The sequence below is a fragment of the Sciurus vulgaris genome, assembly GCF_902686455.1.
Source record: "Sciurus vulgaris genome assembly, chromosome: 6".
Lineage (NCBI taxonomy): Eukaryota > Metazoa > Chordata > Mammalia > Rodentia > Sciuridae > Sciurus > Sciurus vulgaris.
The window spans coordinates 70,163,543-70,189,550 of NC_136466.1; the positions used below are offsets into that span (position 1 = coordinate 70,163,543).

At 37.0% G+C, this 26,008-nt stretch overlaps 1 protein-coding gene across 1 annotated transcript in view; it reads left to right on the plus strand.

The window, feature by feature from the left end:
- Positions 1–26,008, plus strand: part of DIAPH1 (diaphanous related formin 1) — a 101,454-nt gene that overhangs the window by 11,129 nt on the left and 64,317 nt on the right. The window contains exons 2-12 of the mRNA XM_079144395.1: positions 17,162–17,188; positions 18,461–18,616; positions 18,962–19,063; positions 19,648–19,778; positions 19,973–20,059; positions 20,882–20,945; positions 22,349–22,488; positions 24,327–24,435; positions 24,832–24,942; positions 25,107–25,225; positions 25,837–25,953. Of these exons, the coding sequence (XP_079000521.1) occupies positions 17,162–17,188; positions 18,461–18,616; positions 18,962–19,063; positions 19,648–19,778; positions 19,973–20,059; positions 20,882–20,945; positions 22,349–22,488; positions 24,327–24,435; positions 24,832–24,942; positions 25,107–25,225; positions 25,837–25,953 (1,163 nt within the window). The remainder of the gene's footprint in view (positions 1–17,161; positions 17,189–18,460; positions 18,617–18,961; positions 19,064–19,647; positions 19,779–19,972; positions 20,060–20,881; positions 20,946–22,348; positions 22,489–24,326; positions 24,436–24,831; positions 24,943–25,106; positions 25,226–25,836; positions 25,954–26,008) is intronic.

Consider the following 26,008-nt stretch of genomic DNA (forward strand, 5'->3'; position numbering starts at 1 on the left):
ATTAGTGTTAATGTCAGTGTTCTAGCAAATCATTTCTGCCACCAAGATGAAGTTAAGCTTGTTTGATTTTTAGTCTTTATCAGTTTCAATACATTCATCCTTTCTGATTTTTAGAGATCTAGATTTTTTAAATGTCAAAAGTTTAAAGCAAAGTGTGGGCACAGGTGGGTAATGCCACTGTGGGAACAATCTGAGCCTGTCTTTGGTCCTTATTACTTCTAAACATTTCTCCAATATAGTGTAGTTTCGCTTTTGGTTCTGTGCTTATTTGAAGTCTTCTTTAGACTTTTTTTTCAGGTTGCGGGGGTACCTGGGGATGAAACCCAGGGGTGCTCTACCCCTGAGCTACATCCCCAGACTTTTTAAAAAAGTTTATTTCATTTTTTAAATTTTATGCTAAGGTCTTGCTAAATTGCCCAGGCTGTCCTAAAATTTATAATCCTTGTGCCTTAGCCTCCTGAATAGCTGGGATTACAGGTGTGTGCTATCATGCCTGGCTTTTTTAGACTCTTTGAATGCAAAAATATATGTTTATATCTTGTTTGGGGGTCTTACCTCCTTTTATCTTATAAGGTTCTTTTTTTAGTCTATATTTTATTTATTTTTTTATGTGGTGCTGAGAACCGAACCCAGTGCCTCACACATGGTAGGTGAGTGCTCTATCACTGAGTCACAACCCCAGTCCTAGCTTATAAGGTTCTTGGGAGCAATGGTAGTGTTTAGTTTATGTTAACAATATTCATTTATGTACTTTAGTTACATAAATGTTAAAACTGTTAGCCTTAGGAATCTTGAGATTATTTTCAAGGCTCTTCATTTCCATGGTCTAATGTAGGAGAGTGACAATTTTGAAAATATCAGTCCTCTCTAACCAAGGTAACTGTGGTAGAAAGAACTAATAATATTACTACCCTAACCATAAGAGGTCTTTGTTGAAAAAAGTTTATTATTCATCTCTGGAGATGGTATTTTATAGTTTTGACTTGTGTTTAATGAAGAAACAGTCTGTAGGATTAAAAATCTCTGCATTATTTTACATAGTGCAAGTCTGCCAACTTTTACTGTTATCAACAAGACAGTATTGACCATTCAGTGCTCTGGAGATTATTCACATACATTTAAAGTGAATAATTGCTAAATCCCCATGTTATTTGAATATATTGTATCATAGTCTTTCATGGACATGGAAAGGTTTACATAAATACTTAAAGAAGACAAGTCCTCGGGTTATGTATGGGTCTCAACAAAAGTGATCGTAATAGCCAGTGCACCATTTTTTTTTTCTTTAAACACGTACCCTCTGTGAAGCTATAGCATTCCCTCAGCTCTTTCATTTGACATAGAGGCAAATGGTTTTAGACTATTCTAAAATCATTTCATCTTCATGCGGCTTACAGACATATTTTTAGTTTTGTTAGTGTTTTTGAGAGATGCGTGTCAAAGTTACCCAGGCATAGAGGTCTCTAGTGATTTGATTCTTGTATTTTAAAAAGATGGGAGTTGGTCTTAGTTGGCAGCTCTTTGCATCTGCCAGGGCTTGTTCGTTACTTACTTGTAGGCCCGTGGGTGACGTCTGTTTCCTGTGATTGAAACCACAAGAAGAAGTGGTGAGAAACCACTGTAGGATATGTATTATCAGGCAAGCAGCAGGCATTGGTCTGCCCTCAAAAAGAGCAGCAGTAACTAAGTACAGTCTTTAAGGTGTCTGAAGAGACCCTAGAAATGATCTGACCCAGCTTCCTTTTAAAGTTAGGAGGACACGGCGGCCTAGTGGTATTAAGAAGTATTACACTGCTCCAAGTTGAGCTAGGTTTTAGACTCCACTATTCAGTATTCTTCCCTACATTACTCCTAAATTTTGTAACTGTCAGAGTAAGAAGTACTACTGAAGAAGAATAAATACTGCTGGGCATTTGAGTATAGGAATTAGATGAAGTTTTGCTTTTAGATGACTTTTTGTGTTTTTTTTTTTTTTTTTTTTTTTTGCAGTGCTAGGGATTGAACCCAGGGACTTGTGCTTGCAATGCAAGCACTCTACCAACTGAGCTATCTCCCCAGCCCTGTGTTTTATTTTCTGCGGCAGGATGCCAACGTAGAACATGATTACAAATACTCAGCTGTGCAAGTATGTTTTTATTTTATTTGAAAAGATGAGCTACATTTTCTTTTTAGTTCCTTTTTTTTTTTTTTTTTTTTTTTTGGTACTGGAGATTGAACTTGGGGTGCTTTACCACGGAGCTACATCCCTAGCCTTTCTTATTAATTAATTTTTTTTTTTTTTTTTTTAGTACCAGAAATTGAACACAAGGGCACTTAACCACTGAGCTACATCCCCAGCCTATTTATTTTATTTTATTTTATTTTGTTTTGTTTTGTTTTGGGACAGGGTCTTCACTAAGTTGCTTTGGGCCTTGCCAGATTGCTGAGGCTGGCTTTAAACTTGTGATCTTCCTGCCTCAGCCTCCTGAGCTGTGGGATTTGTTTTGAGACAGGGCGTTGCTAAGTTGCTGAGGCTGGCCTTGAACTTGTGTTCCTCTTATCTCAACCTCCCAAGTCACTGGGATTACAGGAGTGTGCCACTGTGCCCAGCCATACATATATTCTCAAAACAATATTAAGATTAACAATATCAAACAATATTAACCTCCAAATTTCTGTTTGTCAGTATTTGAATATTCTGATCATTATCTCTATGCACAAATTTTTTACAACACTGCAGTTATAGGTTACACTTGTTTTAAGATACTGTTATAAACATTTTCCAGTTTTCTAATCTTTGAAAATTGCTATTTTTATTTGAAATGGAAATGTATTTTGTATTGTAAAAATGGTATCACTTTTTGGAAAAAAAATTTTTAGTTTTCAATGGGTCTTTTATTTTATTTTATTTTATTTATTTATACGTGGTGCTGAGTATTGAACCCAGGGCCTCGCACATACCAGGCAAGCACTCAACCACTGAGCCACAATTCCAGCCCAACTGATATCACTTTTTTTAAAAAGAAAATGTTGATGGATGGTAAAACAATCACTATTTCTGCCCCCCCCCCCCGAACCGAAATTGGAATTACTTTAAATCAAACCAGAAAAACAAACTTGATACCTGGAGCCTAAGCATTAGAAGGACGTTAACTGTGCCTTATATTTCTGGTGAAGAGGAGTAATGAGATTTCATTTCATCCCTATACTCTACCTCCTCTCTTCCCACTAAGATGTTCTCAGAATAAAATCTTTTCCTAGATTTGTACAAGGTCAGAAAATATTTACTGTAATTTCAAAAGATGAACTCTGGCTTTTTGAGTAGCAGTATATTTTTTGGATTAGTTAAGCTGTTATCAGTAGGCTATGATTATTTCTGGATATTCAGGAATGATGTATGGATAGAAAAAAAAAAGATATAACCATCATTTAGAAATGAAAGGAGTTTGAAAATGGGGTTTAAGGCAGGGTACCCTCATACTCGGTGCCCGCTTATAGAAGTGATAGCAACTACAGAGACTTCCTGTGCTAGGCTTTGGGTGTGTCACACATGTGCTCACCCATGAGGAAGAATAGATGTCCTGCTACTCACATCATAACATGGGAGGAGAAGACAGTTGCTACGGTGATTGGGAAACAGCATTCCTGAGTCACTGACTGTTTCTAAATGAATGTACAACACCCCTTTTTTAAAGGAGCAATCACAACCTTCTCCTAGCTCAGGCAATGAACAAGTAACAGTATTCAGAGTTCAAGAAATATGTTGAAAGTTTTGAAGAATAGGTTAACATTAGTTTGTTTTCTATGTAAGTATTCAAAAGTTTTATCTGAAACTTAGGATATTTGAAAGGAAGGAAGTTTTCTTTACTTTGCTCTCACCAAATGACAGAATACTCATGCAGGCTTTCACCTCCTTCCAAGAAGCAAAGAACATGGGCAAATCTGCTTGACGCTTGACAGGAAATTAGGATTTCCAGACTCAGCACTTTCTCTGTTGATGACTTGTTTTCCTAACCCATTAGTGCCTTATAGTATAAAGGGCAGGTACTGTAGATCTGTAGGAGAAATGCAGTATTCCTAGTATGATTTCCACCTATTCTCCTATGCAGGAATAGTGAAACTGGAGTGGCCTTTCCTTTTTTTTTTTTTTTTTTTTGGTACCAGGGATTGAACTCAGGGGTGCTTAACCACTGAGCCACATCCCAAACCCTTTTATATATTTTATTTAGAGACAGAGTCACACGGAGTTGCTTAGGACCTCGCTAAATTGCTGAGGTTGGCTTTGAACTCCTCATGCCTCAGTCTCCCCAGCTGCTGGGATTACAGATGTGTGCCACCATGCCCAGCGGCCTTTCCTTTTTGTGTGTTGGCTATCAACTTTCATGAATGTAAGCTAGCCAGTCTAGGGCTGTTAAGATGACCTGAGCTATAGGGAAGAAGTTACTTTTTCCTTTTCCTCAGAGCCTTTGCCTTCTTGGACCACCAGAGGAATAATATTTTGGGCCTGCTAGAGAATCACATGCTAATATTGAGATAGTTTCCTCTTCATTTTAATTATGATTGGAAAGTGAGGTTTATTATAAACCAACAGTTTTTGACAGTTGTGAAGGAAATTGAGTTTGCTGCTTTGAATTTATAAGCAAATTACTTAAGTTTGTGATTAACATGGCCTACTACCTGGGATCTTCTAGTGCTCCACAGATAGAAAGAAATTGTAATGAGGAATGAAAGATCTTGTTATGTCTGGTTATATTCCCTTTGTTGCTTCTTGTGTGAATTCTAATTAATTTATTATCTGTTCATCCTTCCCAGCTTTATCAAGGTATAACTGACATAAAATCACACATTTATGATATACATGTGGGTGTTGTGAAACTACGGAGTTTTACTCTCCATTGCTGAGTTTAGCTGTGTGACTGCTGAGGCAGTATGGAACCTAGTGGATGAGCTGCTTGAGTCTTACCTACTCCTTTAGCATTTTTTCCTCAGTGGTCTTGGAGGACATGAGTCTAGGTCCTTTACAGTTCAGGGGACTGCTAGTTAACTTTGACTTTTCCCCTTTAAATACATTTTGTTTTTCTATCTTTTTAGTCTACATTTTCAATTTCTGGTCATTTTTTTGCCTGAGGTACCCTTTTTTCTTTTCTTTTAAGGTGGGGGCTCCAACTCTGTAAAACCTCTGTTTACACTAGACTGTAGGCACCAATAAGTAGTGATGTCAGAACTTGGTTTCTCTGTAAATGGTAGATGAGATAGGATATTGATCCATTTGTCATTCTTCTTGAGCCATTCCTTGAAAATGGAAGGGAAAGCTCTTCTCTTCATTTAAAATTATCCATTATTTCCTTCTCTCTGTTCTAATTGACTTTGTGTAAGGAGTGGGAATGAAGAAAGTAGATAAGTCATTTTAGTGGTTACACCATCATATATTATTTAACCTTTACAAAGCACGTTGGAAAACAAAGTGCTTTATATCCATTTTGTTATTTATTCTTCACACTAGTCCTGTGAGACAGTGTAGTCCTAAAGGTAGGAAGACTAAAAACAGCTTACCCTGTTTTACTGTCCTTCAGTGAAAATGTGATCCATTTTGTGGCAAAACTAGATTAGGCTCATTGGTAATTGAATTCAAGTCCATGTTGTAACCCCAGTTGCCTCATTATCTTTTTCTGGAGGCTACTGGGGATTGAACTCAGGTGCACTTGACCATTGAGCCATAGACCATTGAGCCATATCCCCAGCTCTTTTGTATTTTATTTAGAGATAGGGTCTTACTGAGTTGCTTAGTGCCTCGTTGGCTTTGATCTCTCGATCCTCCTGCCTCAGACTACTGAGCTGCTAGGATTACAGGTGTGCACCACTGCACCTGTCTGCCTCATTATCTTTTTTTTTTTTTTTTTTTCCTAATTTTTTAGTTGTAAATGGACACAGTGTCTTTATTTTATTTATTTTTATGTGATGCTGAGGACTGAACCCAGTGTCTCACATGTGCCAGGCAAGCACTCTACCACTGAGCCATAACCCCAGGCCCCTGCCTCATTATCGTAAGGAACTAAATTTCAGTCCTATGATAGAACAAAGAAATGACTCAAAGCTGGACCCTTATCTCTGTTCTCTATGATTCTGGATGACAGATGCTTTACCTGTCTTTCCTGGGAAGATGTATTAGGATTTGAAAGGAATCTGTTGTTGACTGCAGTGACACTTCCCATTTTATTCATTGGTAGCTTTTGTCTTTCTTGAGGGCTTATTAGTTTTCAAAAAAGGTAGAGACTCCTATAAGTGACATGCTGTCCCATAACTGAATATTTTCTTCAAGGACAACTCTTAAATGTGCCCTATGGGCTGAGATCAGGGTCCCCTGGTCTCATTCCTAGGAAAAGGCATTACTCCTTGCACTCCCCCCCTTTCCATTTTAAATGTATTTATTTAATTCAGAATTTTTTTCCCACTCCGTATTTTTTGTTGGGTTTTTTGTTTGTTTGGTTTTTGTTTTTGTTTGTTTTTTTGTACCAGGGATTGAACCCAAAGGTGCTTTACCCAGTGAGCTACATCCTCAGCCCTTTTTTATTTTTTATTTTGAGACAGGATCTTGCTAAGGTTGCTCAGGACTTCACTAAATTGCTCAAGCTGGCTTTGAACTTGCCATCTTCCTGCATCAGCCCCCCTGCGTCACTGGGATTACAGGCATGCACCACCACTCCTGGCTTCCCATATTTTTTATTGGTGCATTATAGTTGTACATACTGATGGGATTTGTTGTTAAGTATTTCTGTATTCACACACTACTCAATATAATTTGGCCATTATCACTTCCCCAAGTGGTGTTCACCTGTGCTGTTTTGGTAGTCCATTAAACCAAGAACTCAGCTATAGTTGTAATGTTCTGGTATAAGTTAGCCTGAACTAAATATAAAGTACTGAGATGTAGGCTTGCAGTTGTGGGTTTATATTTCCTCTTTGCTAATCACATGGTTCATGGAATTACTGGCCATGATTACCTGTACTTCTGATGCTCCGTAATAAATTGGAAACACTTTTTGCTATGTAATTCAGCTTTTTGTTTTTAATTTTTTTTTTTTTTTAGTTGTCGATGAACCTTTATTTTATTCATTTATTTAATTTGCGGTGCTGAGAATCGAACCCAGTGCCTCACACATGCTAGGCAAGTGCTGTACTACTGAGCCACAACCCCATCCCCTAATCTATTCTCTTATTACATCCCTGCTAACCTCTCTGCTGCTAAGAGAACTACATAATTACCTTTTGCTTGGCTACTATGAACATCCTGTGCCAAGAGACCATTCTTTTTCTGGTCCTCCCCCTCCCCGACCAGTTCTGGGCATCAAACTTAGTCTTAGGTATACTAGGCAGGTGCTATACCACTGAGCCACATTCCCAGTCCTGTGCCTTTTAAATTTTTATTTATTTATTTTTAGAGTGAAAAATTAAAGATCTTGGAGATTCAAGTAGAGGTGAATCAGTTCCTTAGAGTTTCTTATATCCTTGAGTTTCCAGTAGGTACACTTCAGTTACTTGGCAAACAGAGAACCTCTGTCCAGAAGACTGCCAAGTTTTGTCCCATTGGCCCCCTTTTCAAAAAACGAAGTTTTAGTACACATCACCACCACCACCAAAATAAATCCAGTTATGCAAAAGAACCATTGAAGTTCATTTACATTTATTATAGTAATAATTGCTCAGGATATGTTTCAGACTTGTAAAGTTCAATTAGTTCTCACATATCTTGGAATCCTTTGACTTTTTGTTGTTGTTTTTCTGTTTCTTACAAACTATAAATTGTCTAGAAAGTTTTCCTCTAGATGGTAACTAAAAGATTTATCTTACCACATATTACATTAGATGTGGTAATTGAATGAGAACCTGAATTATTGTCTGGAAAGGGAATGGAGGGATAGCTTTTCATTTTTATGTCGATTGATTGTTAGTGTAGAGCAGTATGCTGCCAAGTGTATTTATATTACAAGCATATTTATATGCGATGCTGTTACTTTTTAAAACAGAATCTTTTAAAGGAGATAAAACTCTTTAATAAATGCAATTCTATTAAGCTCTTTACTTTTATTACCTAGTGATCTTCAGACATTTATCTACTAATCTAATTCTATTAAATAAAAAATCCTGTAGAATAAATGTGCTTTTACTAAGAATTCATTGCACATAAATGAAAGTTTATTATGAAAATTCAGTTACAAGAAAAAATGGGGACCAATGTGGAAAAGGCAGTGTTGTTACTGTTAGGTGGTAGCCTCCAAGGAGAAAAAAAAAAACTGAATACTCTCTTGGAGTCATAGAGTGACTTAAGGTTGAGTCTAAAGATGAGAACCCTTTCTGAGGAAGGACATCAGTGGACCTTGTTTGAGTGAGACTGGGGAAACAGAACTCTCCAAAGTCAAACATTTGGCAAGACCTCAGTGAGGGCCAACTTCTGTGGCTCTTCAGCTATAGAGCAGGAATGTGATTGGGGAATACACTGCTCTGTATTTTATGCTTCTCAGCTCACCATGGCTACTCTTTAACTTTCCTTAATAAGTCAAAGCAGAAACATTCTGTGGGGATAATGAGTGTCTTTGACAGTCCAAGTAGTAAAGCAAAGACCTAAAGGAAGAAACTGCTAACATATGGTCCCAGACAAAACAAGAATTTGGGTCAGGTTCACCTAGGTATTGTCAGTTTAAAATGACAGACCAAAAAGCAAATGTTGGTGATGACAGTCTTCAAGGGTCTAGTCCAAGTGTCATTGCTTCATGTTATTTATTTCAGCCTAAGTGCTGGAGATTGAACCCAAGGCCTCCTGTATCCTAAGCACATGCTCTACTGTGGAGCTACCATGGAGCCCCTACATTACTCCAATTTAACTGGTGCTCTCTGCTTGGCACAGTGAGTCGTCTTGGAATCCTTATGCCAGGGATTTCTTTTACTTCTTTTCATGTGTTAGATGTCCTATTTTCTGTATTTTAAGTTTTCTGCTTTTGTGGTTTGCACCTACGTTTTGGTGGAGCATATCGTACAATAGCTGGGAGTATGAAGGGGATAAGCCTTTTTTTTTTTGCGGTGCTGGGGATTTGAACCCAGGGCCTTGTGCTTGCAAGGCAAGCACTCAACCAACTGAGCTATATCCCCAGCTCAGGGATAAGCCTTTTTAAAGCTTAAATGTCTGAAGATGTCCATTCTGAAATGACATTTGATTGATAGTTTTGATTGGGTATAGAATTATAGGTTGGAAGTTGTTTTGTTTTTTTGTTTTTTTTGGGTGGTGGTGGTAGTACTGGGGATTGAACCCAGAGGCCCTTTGGCACTGAGTCACATCCTGGGCCTTTTATTTTTTGAGACAGGATCTTCCTAAGTTACTGATGCTGGCCTCAAACTTGCAATCCGACTGCCTCGCCTCCCACCTCAACCTCCCTCTTTGCTGGGATTAGAGTCATGTGCTACCTACCATAGCCACTTTCTTCTCTTCTTTAAAGGCCTTGTTCTATTGTCACCCAACCATTGGGTGGTATTGTTAAGAAATCCAGAGCTGCTCTGATGCCTTTGAGTATGACCTGTTTTCATCCTTTTGTGAATTTTTGAATGATTTTCTTTGCATTTCCAGTGTTTTGAAATTTCACCACTGTAGGCCTTTGTGTAATCTGTTTTTGTCCTTGTTCTTCAGAACTGGGAAATTTACTTTATTTCCTTGACAACTTGCTCCTGTTTTCTATTTTCTCCTATGATTTGGATATTGGGCTTCCCAAACTGGTCTTTCATTTTCTTTTTCTCTTTAGTTTTCTGTCTCTTTCTTTTTGTTGTAGTTTTTGGGGGATTTCCTCAATTCTTACCTTTCCATACTATATTTAAGTTTTAATTTCTTTTCATATTTTCAACTTATAAAGATTCTTTATACTCTGAATGTTTCTTTTGTGGAATTAATGGTTTTTTTTTTTTTTAAACTTTCTTTCTCCTTGCGTAGTCTTTATGGCAAATTGCCCACCCCATCTCTTTCTTATATTATGAGGTTTCCCCAGATGTTTAATAATCTTGGGTCACTTGTTAAAACAGAATGAGGGCCTAAACAGGAGATTGGAAACTCTGGATACATGGGTAGGATTTATTAGCTGTGTACTTTACTGTAGGACAGCATTCTTTAATCTTTTCAGAAATTTCCCATATAGCCGCTACTTGTACATATGATGGCCTCCCCCATTATCCACATCCCCTATTAGAGTGGTATATTTGTTAAAATTGATGAGCATACATTATGATATCATGGCCATCTAAGTCCATAGTTGATACTAGGGTTCACTCTTGGTGTTGTACATTCTGTGGGTTTGAATAAATATATCTGTTATTTTATCATAGGGTGTTTTCAGTACCTTAAAAATTCTCTGTACTCTTTGCATTCATCCTTCTTCCCCTACCCTTGCAACTACTGGTCTTTATACTGTCTCCATAGTTTTGCCTTTTCCAGAATTTCAGACAGTTGAGATCATACAGTTTGTAGTTTTTTTCAGGTTGGCTGCTTTTACTTAGTAATTTGCATTTAAAATTTTTTAAATGTCATTTTATGGCTTAATAGCACATTTCTGTTTAATACTAAATAACACTCCATTGTCTTTTTAAAATTTTTTTGCACAAATTAATGGAATTCACTTTTATTGCCATACATGCTTCCATTGTCTTTTATGTGCCACAGTTTATTGATTGATTCACCTTCTGAGGAACTCTTGGTTACTTCCAAGTTTGGGCAATTACAAATACATATTATAAATATTTGTGTAGTTTTTTCTGTGTGAACATATTTTCAACTCCTTTGGATAAATAAATACCGTAGGACTTGATTGCTGGGGAGTATAGTAAAAGTATGTTTAGCTTTATAAGAAATTGCTAAACTGTCTTCTTAAGTGCTTATACAATTTTGCATTTCCTCTAGCAATGAGAATTCTTGTTCCACATCCTAACCAGCTTTTGGTGTTATCAGTGTTCTGAATTTTGACCATTATAATAGATTTGTAGTAGTATATAATTGTTTTGATTTGCATTTCCCTTATGGCATATGAAGTGAAACATCTTTCATGCTCATTTTTTGTTCTTTGTATATAGTGAGGTGTCTGAAAGGTAGTTTACCCTCTTTTTTAATTGGGTTGTTCTCTTATTGTTGAGTTTTAAATTCTTCGTATATTTTGGATAATAATTCTTTATCAGATATGTATTTTGTGAATATTTTCCCCCAGTCTAATGACTTATCTTCTCATTCTATTAACATTATCTTTTGTAGAACAGTAGTTTTTAAGTTTTCCCCTCAAAGAGGCAGATAGTAACTTTAGTGAAAACCACCTTAACTTTGGCTTGTTATTCTCAGCAACTTAGGCAAGTCCCTGTCTCAATATTAAAAAGGACTGGGGATGTAGCTCAGTGGTAAAGTGTCCCAGGGGTTCAAGCCCAGTACCAAAAAAAAAAAAAAAAAAAAAAAAAAAGTGAAAGAAAAGACTACCAATGCTTCTTTATATTGACTTTGCTTCTTTGTCGAAGGTCATTTGATTATGTGTGGGTCTATTTCTGGACTCTGTTCTGTTCCTTTGATCTGCTGGTTTTTGTTTAGTTTGTTTTTGCCAGTATCATACTATCTTGATTACTGTAGCTTTATACTAAGTCTTAAAATTATGTAGTGTCAGTGGTCCAATTTTGTTCTCCTTCAATATTGTATTGACTATTCTGGATCTTGTACCGCTCTGAACTTTATAATCAGTTTGTTGGTATCCACAAAAAAAAAAAAAAAAAAAAAAAAAAAAAACTTGCTGGAGTTGGGATTACATTTAATCTGTATATCAAGTTGGAAGAAATCAACATTGTGACACATTTGATGTTTCTGTCCTTGAATATGGAATCTCTATCTCTCTTTGTTTATCTAGTTCATTGACTTTATTCATCAGAGTTTTGTAGTTTTACATCTTGTAAATTCATTGTTAGATTATACCTGTCATTTTGGGGGTCTGGGGGATGCCAGTGTAAATGGTTTTGTGTTTTTAATTTTATATTCCATTTGCTGGTACTTGAGACAGGGATTGACTTTTATATATTAACCCTGTATCCTTGATATTATTTCTTATTAGTTCCAGGAATATTTGTTGTTGGAGCCTTCACATTTTCTATATAGATGATCAGATCATCTGCAAACAAAAACAATTTTATATTCTTCACAATCTGTATACCTTTTATTTCCTTTCCTTCATTCATTAGCAAGGATAGTTGAGAAGAAGTGATGAGATGGGACATTCAAAGTGTTCTAATCATATATAAGTTTAACAAAAGTGATAAAATATTCATTTTTAAATTTAAATCTGTTAAAATTATAATTTCTTTCTCATTTGCACTAGCCACATTAGAAGTGCTTATAAGATTCATGTGCCTAGTGACTGCGATTTTGGATAGTGAAGGTCTGCGGAAGTCTGCTTAGACTACATCAGTACCTTTAGGTTGTATTTTGATTTCCTAGAGAAGACTCAGTCTTCTTTCTCAAGAATAAGGGCCTTTTTGCAGGGTGGGAAGTGCTAAATGTCTCAGTATATATTAAGTGTAGGCTTACTTGGTCTTTGTGTATGTGTATGTGTGTAGGATCCTTTACCCACACTGTGCCTGCCATCCCCCAATCCAAAGATCCTTTGTTTTACCCTTTTCTAAGAATAAACTTTTAGACTTCTGCTGAAAATAGGGTAGTTTCCCAGTGGCATGGGGGAGCTGGGTAGGAAAGTAGTGGGGGATAACTTTAGGAATCAATTTTTTTTTTTTTTTTTTTCATACTGGAAATTGAACCCAGGGGCACTTTACCACTGAGCTACATCCCCAGTCCTTTTTATTTTTGTTTTGAGGCAGGTCCTCACTAAGTTGCTGAGGCTGGTCTCGAACTTGGGATCCTCCTGCCTCAGTCTCCTGAGTGGTCTTCTTCAAACACTTTCTTAATCTTATTATTAGCCTTCCTTTCTCTCTCCCCCAACCCCATTTCCATCAGTATTTGGCACCACTAATTCCTGCACTTTGAGGGTCCTTAAGTGTAATTTGGGTTGGTTATTGCCCTTTCCTACTTCTGGTTCAGGGCTCTTCTTTCTGTGTCTTTGGGTTGAATACTGCCAGTTTTTTAATGCCCCAGCTTCAGAATTGGCTGAAGTTACTTTTGTTCTTTATTGTAGACTCTTTCTTCCCATTCTTTCTTTCTTTCTAAAAATCCCTTTCCTGTAGATTTAGTGGGGTTTTAAGAAGGGGAAAAATCAGATGTGTTGGTTTAGTGCCATCTTTTACCTAGAGGTTCTTAATCTGTATTTATAAACTATATTTTAGTATTAATTCAGTATTTAATTCAGGATTTATGCTTCCTTCAATGTTTCTATTTGTAGTTGAAGGTTTTAGTGATAGTATTTAGTAGACAATTCCATAGGAGGGACAGGAAATGAGGTATATATTAAGGGTTTGGTTTTGTGGGCAAAAGAAAACTGACTGCCAACAAGGAGAGTGGTGAAAGTAGAAGCATTTAGAGGATAGGATGACAGTTTGGATGTCTGAGGCACAGGGCATAAATACAGCCTCAGTAATTTTTGTTTTCTTGTAGTACACTACTTTTAATGTCTTTACTTCTCATGATCTAGGAACTTGTACCAAACGATTGATACAATTAAAAAAACTAAACAGGGCTGTTTGCACACACAACATATATAAAGTCTTTAAGAAAAACACATAGTATTAAATAAGTAAACCATGTATCCTCAATATATTTAGCAGCAGGTTTTCATTTCAAATAATTGGGCCTGCTGGATTTTTTATTGGGTTCTGAAATAGAATTTTGCCTATACTGTGATTCTCTTGGTTGTTGCTGCCCTCTGTTGGAGTAGTTCAGAAAATGCAGATTTTATTCTGAGTCCATCACTTTTGTGGTCCTTACTCCAATTGAGCACTCAAATATGGATAATTTTTTAAGGATCAGGTATTTCTAGTGATGCCCCAGGAAGCAAGGGAAATGGTGTATCTTGTTATGAAAATTTGTGTTTATTTTCTTATCTAAAAGCAAGAGTTGGATAGGAACAAGATAGAAGAATGTGGGGAATGCAAAGATTTGGGAGCTTTGGAATCTAGAGAACTAAGTTCAATACTTAGCTCAGCCTCTAATCATGTGACTTTAATGATTTATTCCACCTAAGTATCTATTTCTTCACTGATACAATTAATAGGACCTCTCTAGGGATTGACAAATTAGGGAAAGCAGCTTTAGCTTATAGTATTTGTTCATAGGCGGTAATAATGACTAAGTCTCAGGCTCTGCCCTCAAGGGGATAAAGAAGGCAACCAATAAAAAAAGACGAATATAATCCACTACTAGTGCTGTGAGATAGGAAAGTATCTATGACGGTGGAAACCTAAGGAAAAGTAACTATTCAATTAGAGGAGTAAACAATCCTGCAAGGGGCCTATTGAAGAACAGTGTAGACTTAAGAATGCAGCAGCCTAGTGAAAGTCTGGAGTGGTCAGATCACATAACCTGTCTGAACCTGCATCTACTTAGGAGTTTGAGGTGGAGAATTTGTTCTGAGATGAGACTAAGAAACAACAAACAAACAAAAAAACCCAAAACAAAACAGGAGAGTCATATGCCATGAGAAGGAATTTGGATTTTAAATTGAGGGCAATTGGGGGTTGACTATTGAAGTGTTTTATGTGGGGAATAACATGGCATTTTAGAAAGGTTACTCTTGGGTATAGTATGGAGAACGGATATGGTGTGGGGCAGACAGAGCTGAAGGTAGGGAGATCAGTTAGGAGGCTGTTGGAGTGAATCAGGAGGTAGGTAGAAGAAAGATGAATCCAGAGTCTGTAAACAGAAAAGAACAGATTGCTGGTTTCCCTCTCTTTAACTTAAGCTGTAGCTATGAACAATTCAGCCGCCGCCGATTTCTTGAGACCCAGGTTTTGTTGCCAGTATTACATCCATCCCAGAGTTCTTTGATCATTTGGTTCTGAGGTAATATTTTGAGTTTTGGGGACAATGTTTTTTAGCAATTACTCTAGGAGCAAATAAGTTTAAACTTCACTGTGACAACGTAAACTGTGTTTATCCCCTTTGTGGTTTGTTTCACCTCTGTGCCAGGTAACTTAGTTTAGTGACAGAAGGAACTGTTGTCTCCTTGGGTGGTGCTGTCTTTGCCTCATTATCCTCTGGCATTCAATCCCAATAAGCAGCACACATGAAGTAACTAAAGTCCATGAACAATGAGTGAGGATCATATGGTTTCAGGTGAGTGATTATCAGTCAGTGGAAGTTGACCTCTGGAGTATGGAGGACAAAGTAAATTTTCACAGTTTACATTGGGTTTTACTGAGTTGTGATATGGAAAACATAAGTGTAATGATATACATTTTTCCTGTCCGTAAAAAGTCTAGAAAAATAGCTTTGTGGAAGGTTCAGAACTAGGTTTTCATTAGTTGAGGAAGGGTAACCTTGAAGTATTTGCTATACTCTTTTGTCTGGTCAGACATTAACAAAATAGAAATATGATTTAAAATTAAGTACGGTGAAGAAAAATTCTTGCTTTCTTGGATCAGCTCTTTCAGACCTTTAAAGTTTATCTATCTAATATATATATATGTAGAATACAGAAGAGAATATAATGAGTAATTATAAATATTCATTGTGTACAGCTTTTTGTGACCAAAATACCTGACCAGAAAAACAGAGTAGGAAAAGTTTATTTTGGGCTCAAAGTTTGAGAGGTTCAGTTCATGGTTAGCTGGTCAGATGACTCCATTGCTCTGGGCCCAAAATGAGGCCATCTCATCATGATGGAAGGGTGTGGCTGAGGAAAGTTGTCTGCTGGTGGAAGCAGAGAAGGGGGAGGGCCAGGGACAGATATAGCCCAAGGCTATACCACCAGTGACCTACTTCCTCCAGTCTGTCCCACTTGTCTTACAATTACTACCCAGTAGTTCAAATTATTAATCCATCAAATGGATTAATCCACTGCTGAGGCTACAACTCTAATAATCCAAAGCTTTCACCTCCGAACATTGTTGCATTGCTTAACATATAAGCTCTTTTTAAAAATATTTTATTTTTTAGTTATAGATGGACACAATACCTTTATTTATTTTTTATGTGGTGCTGAGGATTTAACCTAGTGCCTCACATATGCTAGGTGAGCACTCTACCACTGAGCCTCAACTCCAGTCTCTTACATATGAGCTCTTTGGGGACATTCATAGATCCAAACTGTAACACCCATGTACTCACCCATGTATTTCCTGTGAAGAAATTGAACATTGTAAATATTCAGAAGCCACTTTGTCTCTTTCCCCAATCACAGCTCTTCTTCTCACCCTGAGTAACCAACCACTATTTTGACATTTATGGTAATCATTCCTTTTATAACTTTATATCCTAAATAATATAATATAGCTTTACTTGTTTATAGCCTCAAGTAAATGAAATAATGATTCAGTAGTATATTTTTGAGTAGTTATAAGTTCATTCACTTTGTTTACATAGTTGTTTTCATTGTATAAATATACTAGTTTATTTGTCCATCCTGCCCTTGGTGGTCATTTGTATTGTTGTTTTAGACATTTGATAGTATGACTGTGAACACATTTCCTGCTACATATGTGCACTTTTCAGCATAGTACATATGTAGAAATTGATGTGTTGAGTTGTAATTTATGTGCACATTTCACCTTACTAGGTAACACTCTTCTGTTTTCCTAAGTGGCCCCAGAAGTTTACACTAACACCAACAATATGTGAGAGCCCCTGTTGTTCTACAGTAAGATAGACAAAGTTTTTGGCAATCTTGAGAGTTTAAAATGATATCTCATTGTGATTATAAGTTGCATTTCCTTGTTTACTAATGAAATTGGGCATATTTCATGATGATTAGTCATTGAATTTAGAGTACGTTCAGTTCTCCATCTTTCTTTTTTTAAAGAATCATATGTTAGTATTCTTCAGATTCTTTTTTGCCACTGACCTAAGAGACTGTGCTAAATAATACATTGGCAAAGAATTTTTTAGCTTGTGGAAAGTAGCTTAGGGTCTTTCAGTTTATATTTCTTCCCTTTTTCCCCCAACCCATCTGGTGTTTGGGTAGTATCTTGGCATTTCACTGATCCTTTTGTCTTATTCCTCCTCTTTCCTGTTTCCTAGACTTTGAAGCGGCTCATGGCAGATGAGGTAAGGAAATTTTGTTTGGCATGTGCATGTTCTTATACTGTAATATTTACCAGTTTCCATAACTTTGACTTTTCTTTAACTTATAATGGTGATGTGAGAGCTAAATCAGAGCACCCCAAGGCTTGTTCCTAACTCTTTGCTCTATGTTTGGCTTATTGCATGTATTTCCTTGGCACATTGATTAATTTCCAAAGTTAGGCACAGTCTTTAATCTCCAAGCTGATTTGCAGTTTAGATGCCACTCATACACTTGAAGTCCCGCAGTACTTGCAGATAGTTGCTGTTATTTTCAAATGGGTTGAGCTGATAAGCTGTAGCTTATTGGTTACTCTTCTAATTTGATCATCTGTACTTGAGGTCTGAGCAATGGTTTGTTAGCATTTGTGTGGCAGAGCGATGGCATATATACCTTGGAAGGACAAGGTGTTTTTTTGCTGACTAGATCTCATGCAAAGGGGATTTTAGCTGTCTTTACACCCAAGTTCTTGTAATGTGAAAAAGGAGAAAGAAAGATTCCTGTCTTTAAGGCATTTACTTATTTATCCTGTGTGACTTAATATTTTAAAATCTTTGGTCCTACTTACCTCTTATTTTCTTTTTTTTTCTTTTGATGATGTTTGGGGATCAAACCCAGGGCCTTGAGCATGCTAAGCAAATGCTAACCAGAGCCATATCTCCAGCCCATCATACTCACCTGTTTCCAGGGAGGAATCCTTTGGAGACCTGGCCACATTTATTATTAGGAAACAGAGGGCACTTTATTAAGATAGTTTTATACCTGGGATACTTTCAATTCTGTGCTACTAGAGGTCTTAGAAATGGCAGAAGAACACTGTACATTATGATTTAGAGTATGCTACAAATGAATAATTAGTAGATGAAACATGTTTAAACTCTAGAAATAAAGCGAACTTTTGGTTGTGGCAGGTTTTTTTTTTTAACTGTCAGTTCCCCTTTTTAAATTTGAGATGCCTAAGATGGGGGTGGAAACAAATAGCTGGGGAAATCAAGATCAAAGTCTGCCTTTTAGAGAGAAGCTTGAAATCTTTATAATTCAGTTCTCATATCTTTGGATACAGATGAGAGTAGAGTCAGTGTGCTAAATAGATAGGAGGAAGACTGATATCTTCTTTTCATGTTAGAAGAGTATTGAACTGCTCATGAACCAAAGGAACCACATATATGTAAGAGGTGAAAGGATTGGTTGGTTGGTGTGCAATTTGTGGTGTAAATGAAAATGTAGCACTACTAATACTTTTTTCTCTTTCTCAGCTGGAGAGATTTACCAGCATGAGAATTAAGAAGGAAAAGGAAAAACCCAATTCTGCTCATAGAAATTCTTCTGCCTCATATGGGGATGACCCAACAGCACAGTCATTGCAAGATGTTTCTGATGAGCAAGTTCTAGTTCTCTTTGAACAGATGCTGGTAAGTTTCCTACCCCCAAATGTTATTTTTCTGAAAATGTATTTATAAAGCCTGGTGGAGTTTTTGTTTGTTTGTTTTTGCTTTTTTTTAATGGATGACCCCCTTTAATCAGCCCTTTTATTACAAAGAATTTCAGGCTTTAGTACAAAGAATAACCACATGGATACCTGAGGAGTTTTTATCAATCGTAAGAGCTTAAATTTCTTGGAATCAAGAAAGCATATTTATTCAATAATCATTTAATATACTCAACTCATCACCAAGTGTAATAAGTGTTAAACACTTAAAAACTTGTAATAAGTTTAAGGCAATCATATATTTTCTCTCTTTTTCTTCCTCTACTAGCTGGATATGAACCTGAATGAGGAAAAACAGCAACCTTTGAGAGAAAAGGACATTATCATCAAGAGGGAGATGGTGTCCCAATACTTGCACACTTCCAAGGCTGTGAGTCCTGGGGCAGGTACCCTGACATGGAAGACTGCCCTTAATTTGGACATGTTTATTTTGTTAATTTTAGATAACATTTTATGTCTGTGTCAATTGCGTTTCATTCCATTATATAAGTCTACTCATTGTTTTACTGTCTTATTTGAGTTACTCAAATAAGACACTCTTTTTTTTTTTCCCTTCAGTAGTGAGGATTCAACCCAGGGCCTTACAAATGCTAGCAAGCACTCTACCACTGAGAGCTACATTCCCCCAGCCCTTTTTCAAAATTTTCTTTTGAGCCAGGGTCTTGCCAAATTATTCAGGCTGGCCTTGAACTTGGAATCCTCTTGCTTCAGCCTCCTGAGAAACTGGATTTATAGGTTTGTGCCACCACATCCAGATTGAGTTACCATTCTTACATACTTTTTGCATGATATAAACCTTCATAAATGATATATGAGGACAGTTCTGAGTCTGTCATACTTTGTGGTCTGTCTGATGGATATCTGCCCCTTATGTTATTTAAACCGTATTGACTAATATTGGTTCCCAGTTTGACTTTGTTCAGTGTTTAATCTCTTTGTATGCCTCTTTTCCAGGGCATGAGCCAAAAGGAGAGCTCTAGATCTGCCATGATGTACATTCAGGAGTTGAGATCTGGCTTGCGGGATATGCCTCTGCTTAGCTGCCTGGAGTCTCTTCGTGTCTCTCTCAACAACAACCCTGTTAGGTAAGGTTCTGAGGAGTTAACAGGAGTAGGAACCCAACAGTAGAGTTTACTAGTGGTGATTGAAGATCAAAGGAGTCAGGGAAGTATGAGAACGACTTGGATTGGGAATAAAGAGTTGTCAGGATAAACTATGCATAAATAATATGCATAAATAATATAAAATTGATACCGCATTGTCTCTCTTTTCCTTATAGTTGGGTACAAACATTTGGTGCTGAAGGTCTGGCCTCCTTATTAGATATCCTCAAACGACTTCATGATGAAAAAGAGGAGAATTCGGGGTAAGGAATTCCAGGTCTTCCCATCTTCTAGGTGGAGAGTCATAGGGGACTTGACTTTTACTCTAAAGGAGATAATAACAGTTAAATGTATAGACGACGAGCTTATAGTGTTAGTGGAGAATGGTTTTTATTGTAGGGGTGACCAGTAGATGATTGTAGCTAGGGGCAAAGGAGAAGGAACTTGAATTTCATTATGAATAATATGGGCTATACACACTTAAGATTACTCACCTCTCAGTGCTATTTTCCAGTCTGAAAGTAGGATCTGATTTCCTCCAGAGTGATCTGGTCTGGGTCATATCCTATTTTGATGTCTTAAAATATACTTGATCAGTTTTGGACTACCTTTAAAACAGTCTTCATGACTGGAATAATTCTGGGAATAACTTAGACTGTGTTAGGCTACCTTGAAACCAGATCGAGCCAAAGTGACCTCTTTACCTCCTAGACTTTTTCTGAGACAAAAATAATACAGGGCAAGGACCTCCTGCATGTACCTTCTCAGACTTGAAATCTTTTAAGTAGTGGGACAAGCAATGGGATGTTATCCTGATAGAATTTAGCACTTAGAAGCCTATAAAGAGTTAAAGGATAAGTTTTAATGTAGTAATAAATTCTTAGATTGCAGCCAAAGGTCTTTGGTGGGGATCCCTCTTCATCTACTTACTTTTGTCAGTGTTTCTGGGCTAAGTACTATGTGCTGGACTATACTTGGCTATTAATTGGAGATATTCCTAAGATCCTTGTTTGCAGTATTGAAAAGTCAATTGGGAAAGGTATGTAGAATAAAGAGACTTCACTGATTATGTCTTCTACATATAGGAGCTACGATAGCAGGAACCAGCATGAGATCATTCGCTGCTTGAAAGCTTTTATGAACAACAAGGTAAGATTTTTTTTTCCCATTCTCATTCTGGTCCTCATCAGGACTTACATTTGTTCTCTTGGCAGACCCCAGAGGGAAAGTAGAAATATGAGGTTCAAAATCTTTAGTTGTCCCTTTTAGTACTGTATCTGTTCTTCGTTGCCACATGTACATACTTCCATGGACCTTTTTTCCCAGTTCTATCTTGTTTCAGAATGTAAATTATAATTATTCTCTTGAATCAGGGGTATTGTAAAGAAACATAAACTGGGCACAGTGGCACACACCTGAAATCCCAGCATCTCTGGAGGCTGAGGCAGGATCACAAGTTCAAAACCAACCTCAGTTACTCAGCAAGTGCTTAAGCAACTTAGTGAGATGCTGTCTCAAAATAAAATATAAAAAGGGCTGGGGACGTGACTTATTGGTTAAGTGCCTCTGGGTTCAATCCCTAGAACCAAAAAATAAAAATAAAATAAAAAAAAGCATAAAAATCAGATATTTATTTTTGGAAGACAGGGAATTCTTTTTTGTCTCCTGGAAAATTATTTTGCTATGTTCATCTTCATTTAGCAATATTGGGAAAAGTATTCCACTTCTGTGATAGTTTACTAGAGTACGACAAACTCGGTGTCTTTGGAGTTGGGGGCAGTTAGTGGGGATTGAACCCAGGGGTACTTTACCACTGAACTGCATTCCCAGCCCTGGGTGTCTTAAACAACAGAAATTTAGTGTCTATCAATTCTGGCTAGAAGTCCAAGATTAGGTGTTAGCATGGTTGGTTTCTTTGAAGACTGAGGGAGAATATTTCATGCCTTCTCTCCCAATTTCTGGTAGCTTATTGGAATCTTTATTTAGTTTGTTCAAGCATCATCCTAAACTCTGGTTTATGTTCACATGATGTGCTTCCTACATGTGTCTATATCCACCTTTCACCTTTTCACAAGATCTAGTCTTATTGAATTAGGGGCCCACCCTACTTAAGTGTGGCTTCATTTGTAACTTAACTCCTTACATGTGCAATGACTGTATTTCCAAATAAGGCCACAGTCTGAGGTACTGGGGGCTAGGAGTCTAAAATGAATTTTAGGAGAGTACAATTTAACCCACAACAACCCCTAAACTTTTTTCTGTGGTCAGATGCTGTTATTTTATTTTTTTACTACCAGGGATTGATTGAATCCAGGGATGCTTAAATACTTTGTCACATCTCCAGACTTTCCTTTCTTTCTTTCTTTCTTTTTTTTTTTTTTTTTTTATTTTGAGACAGGGTCTCACTAAGGTGCTTAGGGCCTTACTAAGTTGATGAGGCTGGCTTGGCCTCCTGAGTTGCTGAGATTGCAAGTCGGATTATAGGCATATGACACCTTGCCCAACTGATGCTGTTATATTTAAACCTCCATTCTTTGTTTTTGTCCTACCAGTTTGGAATCAAGACCATGTTGGAGACAGAAGAAGGAATTCTACTGCTGGTCAGAGCTATGGATCCTGCTGTTCCCAACATGATGATTGATGCAGCTAAACTGCTTTCTGCTCTTTGTATTCTACCACAGCCAGAGGACATGTATGTGATTAGAGTTATTTCTCATGCCCATTCTAATTTTTATCATCTTTTTTTAGTGCAGAGGAAAACTGAATTGTTTTAAGTATCTTCTTGGTCTTAAATACTAGCTAAGACCATATTTATTTTGTTTATTTGTTTGTTTTGGTACCAGGGGTTGAACCCAAGGGCACTCAATCACTGAGCCACATCCCTAGCCTTTTTTAAATTTTTTTATTTTGAGACAGGGTCTCACTCAGTTGCTTAGGGCCTCATTGAATTGCTGAAACTGGCTTTGAACTTGCATTTCTCCTACCTCAGCCTCCTGAGCCACTGGGATTACAGGTGTGCACCACTGCACCCAGAAAGACCATATTTCTTATCAGAAGTGAATACTGAGAATCTGTTTTCCCAGTATTTTGAGAAAAGGCCTCACTAAATTGCCCAGGTTGGGGTTGAACGTGTAATCCTTCTGCCTTAGTCTCTTAAGTCGCTGGGATTTTAGGCATGCACCACTGTGGTTGGCTAAGAATTTTAATAAAGATTGAACATTCCTAATCTGAATATCTGAAATGCTCCAAACTGAGACTTTTTTAGTACCATCATGACATCCTCAAGTAGAAAATTTCATACCATAAAACTTTATTTTGTGCACAAAATTATTAAAAATACTGTATAAAATTAATTTCAGGCTATGTGTATCCAGTATACATGAAGTGTAAATAAATTTTGTGTTCAGACTTGGATATTATTCCCAAGATAACTCTGGTATATACATAAATATTCCAAAGTCTGAAAAAAATCTTAAACCTGAAACATATAGTCAAGCATTTTAGTCCATCTGTATTTAAGAAAGATTCCTATCCTGAGTGTGCCACCAGTCATCAGGATATCTATTGCCTCTCCTTTAATGTCTGTTTTGTCCAGAACGTTTTTGTTTTGTTTACTATTTTTTTCATTCAGAAGTAGCACATTATCTTAAAAATTCAAATATATAAAGTAAAATTTAACAGCCTTATTCATCCACCAAATCCTGTTCTACAGAAATTACACTGTTAATGGCACAAGCATATTACATTTCCTTGATTTTGAATCATCTTCTACCACTGCAAGAGAGATGAGGAATGATAGCTTATGCCCATAAAACCAACTGCATGTATAGGATAGATATAGATATATATATATAGATATATATATATATATTTTTTTTTTTTTTTTTTTTTTTTGTGGATAGGTTTAGTTTAACATAAGCTAAATCTTGGACATCCTTCTTTGTCAGTATTTACAGATTTACCTTATTAATTTACCTTATTATCTTTAGTGGCCATTTAGCATGTCATGTATTGTATATCCCATAATTTATTTAATAACACTCCCATGGTTAGACTTTTAGGTGGACTTCAGAAAATTCTGAACCTTGGTCTAGAAGATAAGAATTTTACTATTAAAAATTATGCTATAAGAAATATTCCTCTACATATCTTCTTTTTTATGTTTACATTCAGTAGGTTTCTAGAAGTAGGCTGAACATTGTGTGCATTCGACGTTAAGTAGTACTATTAAATGCTCCTCAAAAAAGTGGAACCAATTTAGGACTCATAACACAGGGGTATTTAATTTGGTATTCATGGAGAAGAGTCTAGGTTTGGATTTTAGGAAATAGATTTTTCTGAAGAAATGGCCTATAATTTTTAGCAGATTCTGACTCCTGTTCTAGGGGTGGCAAGAGATTAATTGGAGAAATCTAAAGCATTGATTATGTCCTCTTTCCTAACTGGTCTGTGCCCTGTGTAATTTACCCATTATATGTGTCTGTATAAGAGCACCTGGGCAGGACCTTCCCTTTTCTTTTTCGTGGGCAGGAACGAAAGGGTTCTGGAGGCAATGACAGAAAGAGCCGAGATGGATGAGGTGGAACGTTTCCAGCCACTGTTGGATGGATTAAAAAGTGGGACCTCCATTGCACTCAAGGCACGTATACCCCTTGAAACAGGACCCAAGATTAGAAAGACCTCAAGGTGGAAAGACCTCAGTTCATGTGGAGTGTTTTCCAGCAATATATTTTATGTTTGAGAATTTGTTCTGAAGGGACAATGGTATAACCTTTTCTCTAAGAAGTCAAAGAAAGAACTTCTCCTCATTCTGAGATGAAAAAAGGCACGATATCTATTGATACAATAACATATACTGTCAGATCCTTGGAATCTTTTATACCTCCAAGGTCTCCAGACCTGTGTTCAAGCCAGGTTTCTGCTCTTTTAGAAAGGTTGTTCCCATAGTTTCTGTACAGCACCTTCTTGGTTTTATTTGGAAGTAGTGAGCCATAGGAGTTAGCATTGATTCAACTACTGAATTTTTAAATTTTAGGTGGGATGCCTACAGTTGATCAATGCTCTCATCACTCCAGCTGAAGAACTTGACTTCCGAGTTCACATCAGAAGTGAATTGATGCGCTTAGGGCTGCATCAGGTGTTGCAGGTAAAAGACAACACTTTATTAGAAAGTCTGGGCTGGTTCCTTCCTGCTCTTACAGCCTCAGTCATTCCCAGGATTACTCTGGTTTTAAAAAACCAGGTTGAAAGGTATTGATTTCTAGCTACATGAAACACTTTTGGATTCCCTCACTTCTTTGTCCTTGACAGGAACTTCGAGAGATTGAAAATGATGATATGAGAGTGCAACTAAATGTGTTTGATGAACAAGGGGAAGAAGATTCCTATGATCTGAAGGGACGGCTGGATGACATTCGCATGGAGATGGAATATCCTTTTGTTCACCGGATTGAGTCTTGAGACAGATGAAACATTCACTGCATTCATTTACAGACCCTTAGATGGAATGATTTGGGGGATGATTCAGAACAAGTCATCAGGCTAATGTGTCTTCTCAGTAAATAAGGCATGTGTCTTTTTATTGCTATTGACTTTATATACCTCAGCATAGACCAGGGAAGTCAATAAAGGTAGTCTGAACATTGTTCAACATGGAAGCAGCCATCAAAATTACTGTAAACTTCCTAGAACATGACATCTTAGCCCACTGAGATATAGAGCTGATTTTAGAGATGTTTGGACTGAAGGGTTAATTTGGTTAATTATTAGTATGTGCCACAAGGGACTTTGAGGTGATTGTATTTTTAGTTTCTGTCTACTGCTTGATCTTTAAGCCAAGTACTAGGAATCCTCAGTCTATTTAAAGTACTACCCTTGATTAAAGGAACTTAAAGTTTCTGGTAATGTTAATAGGAGGAACAGCCATTATTAGAGTAGAAGTGGCATCTTGCCACTTTTCCTTACTTTCTCCCAAAATTGAGGAAGCCACGTGTCAAATACAGTTTAAATGTTTGCTTTCCTTAGCCTTTCCTCTTTCCACTGACTTTAACGAAGTCTTCCAGATTCTCTTAAACACAGTGAAGGACTCAAAGGCAGAGCCACACTTCCTATCCATTCTTCAGCATCTGCTGTTGGTTCGAAATGACTATGAGGCCAGGTAAGATGGTAGGCCTATGGGAAGTTTTGAATTTGAGTTTAAAAGGAAAGAGCAG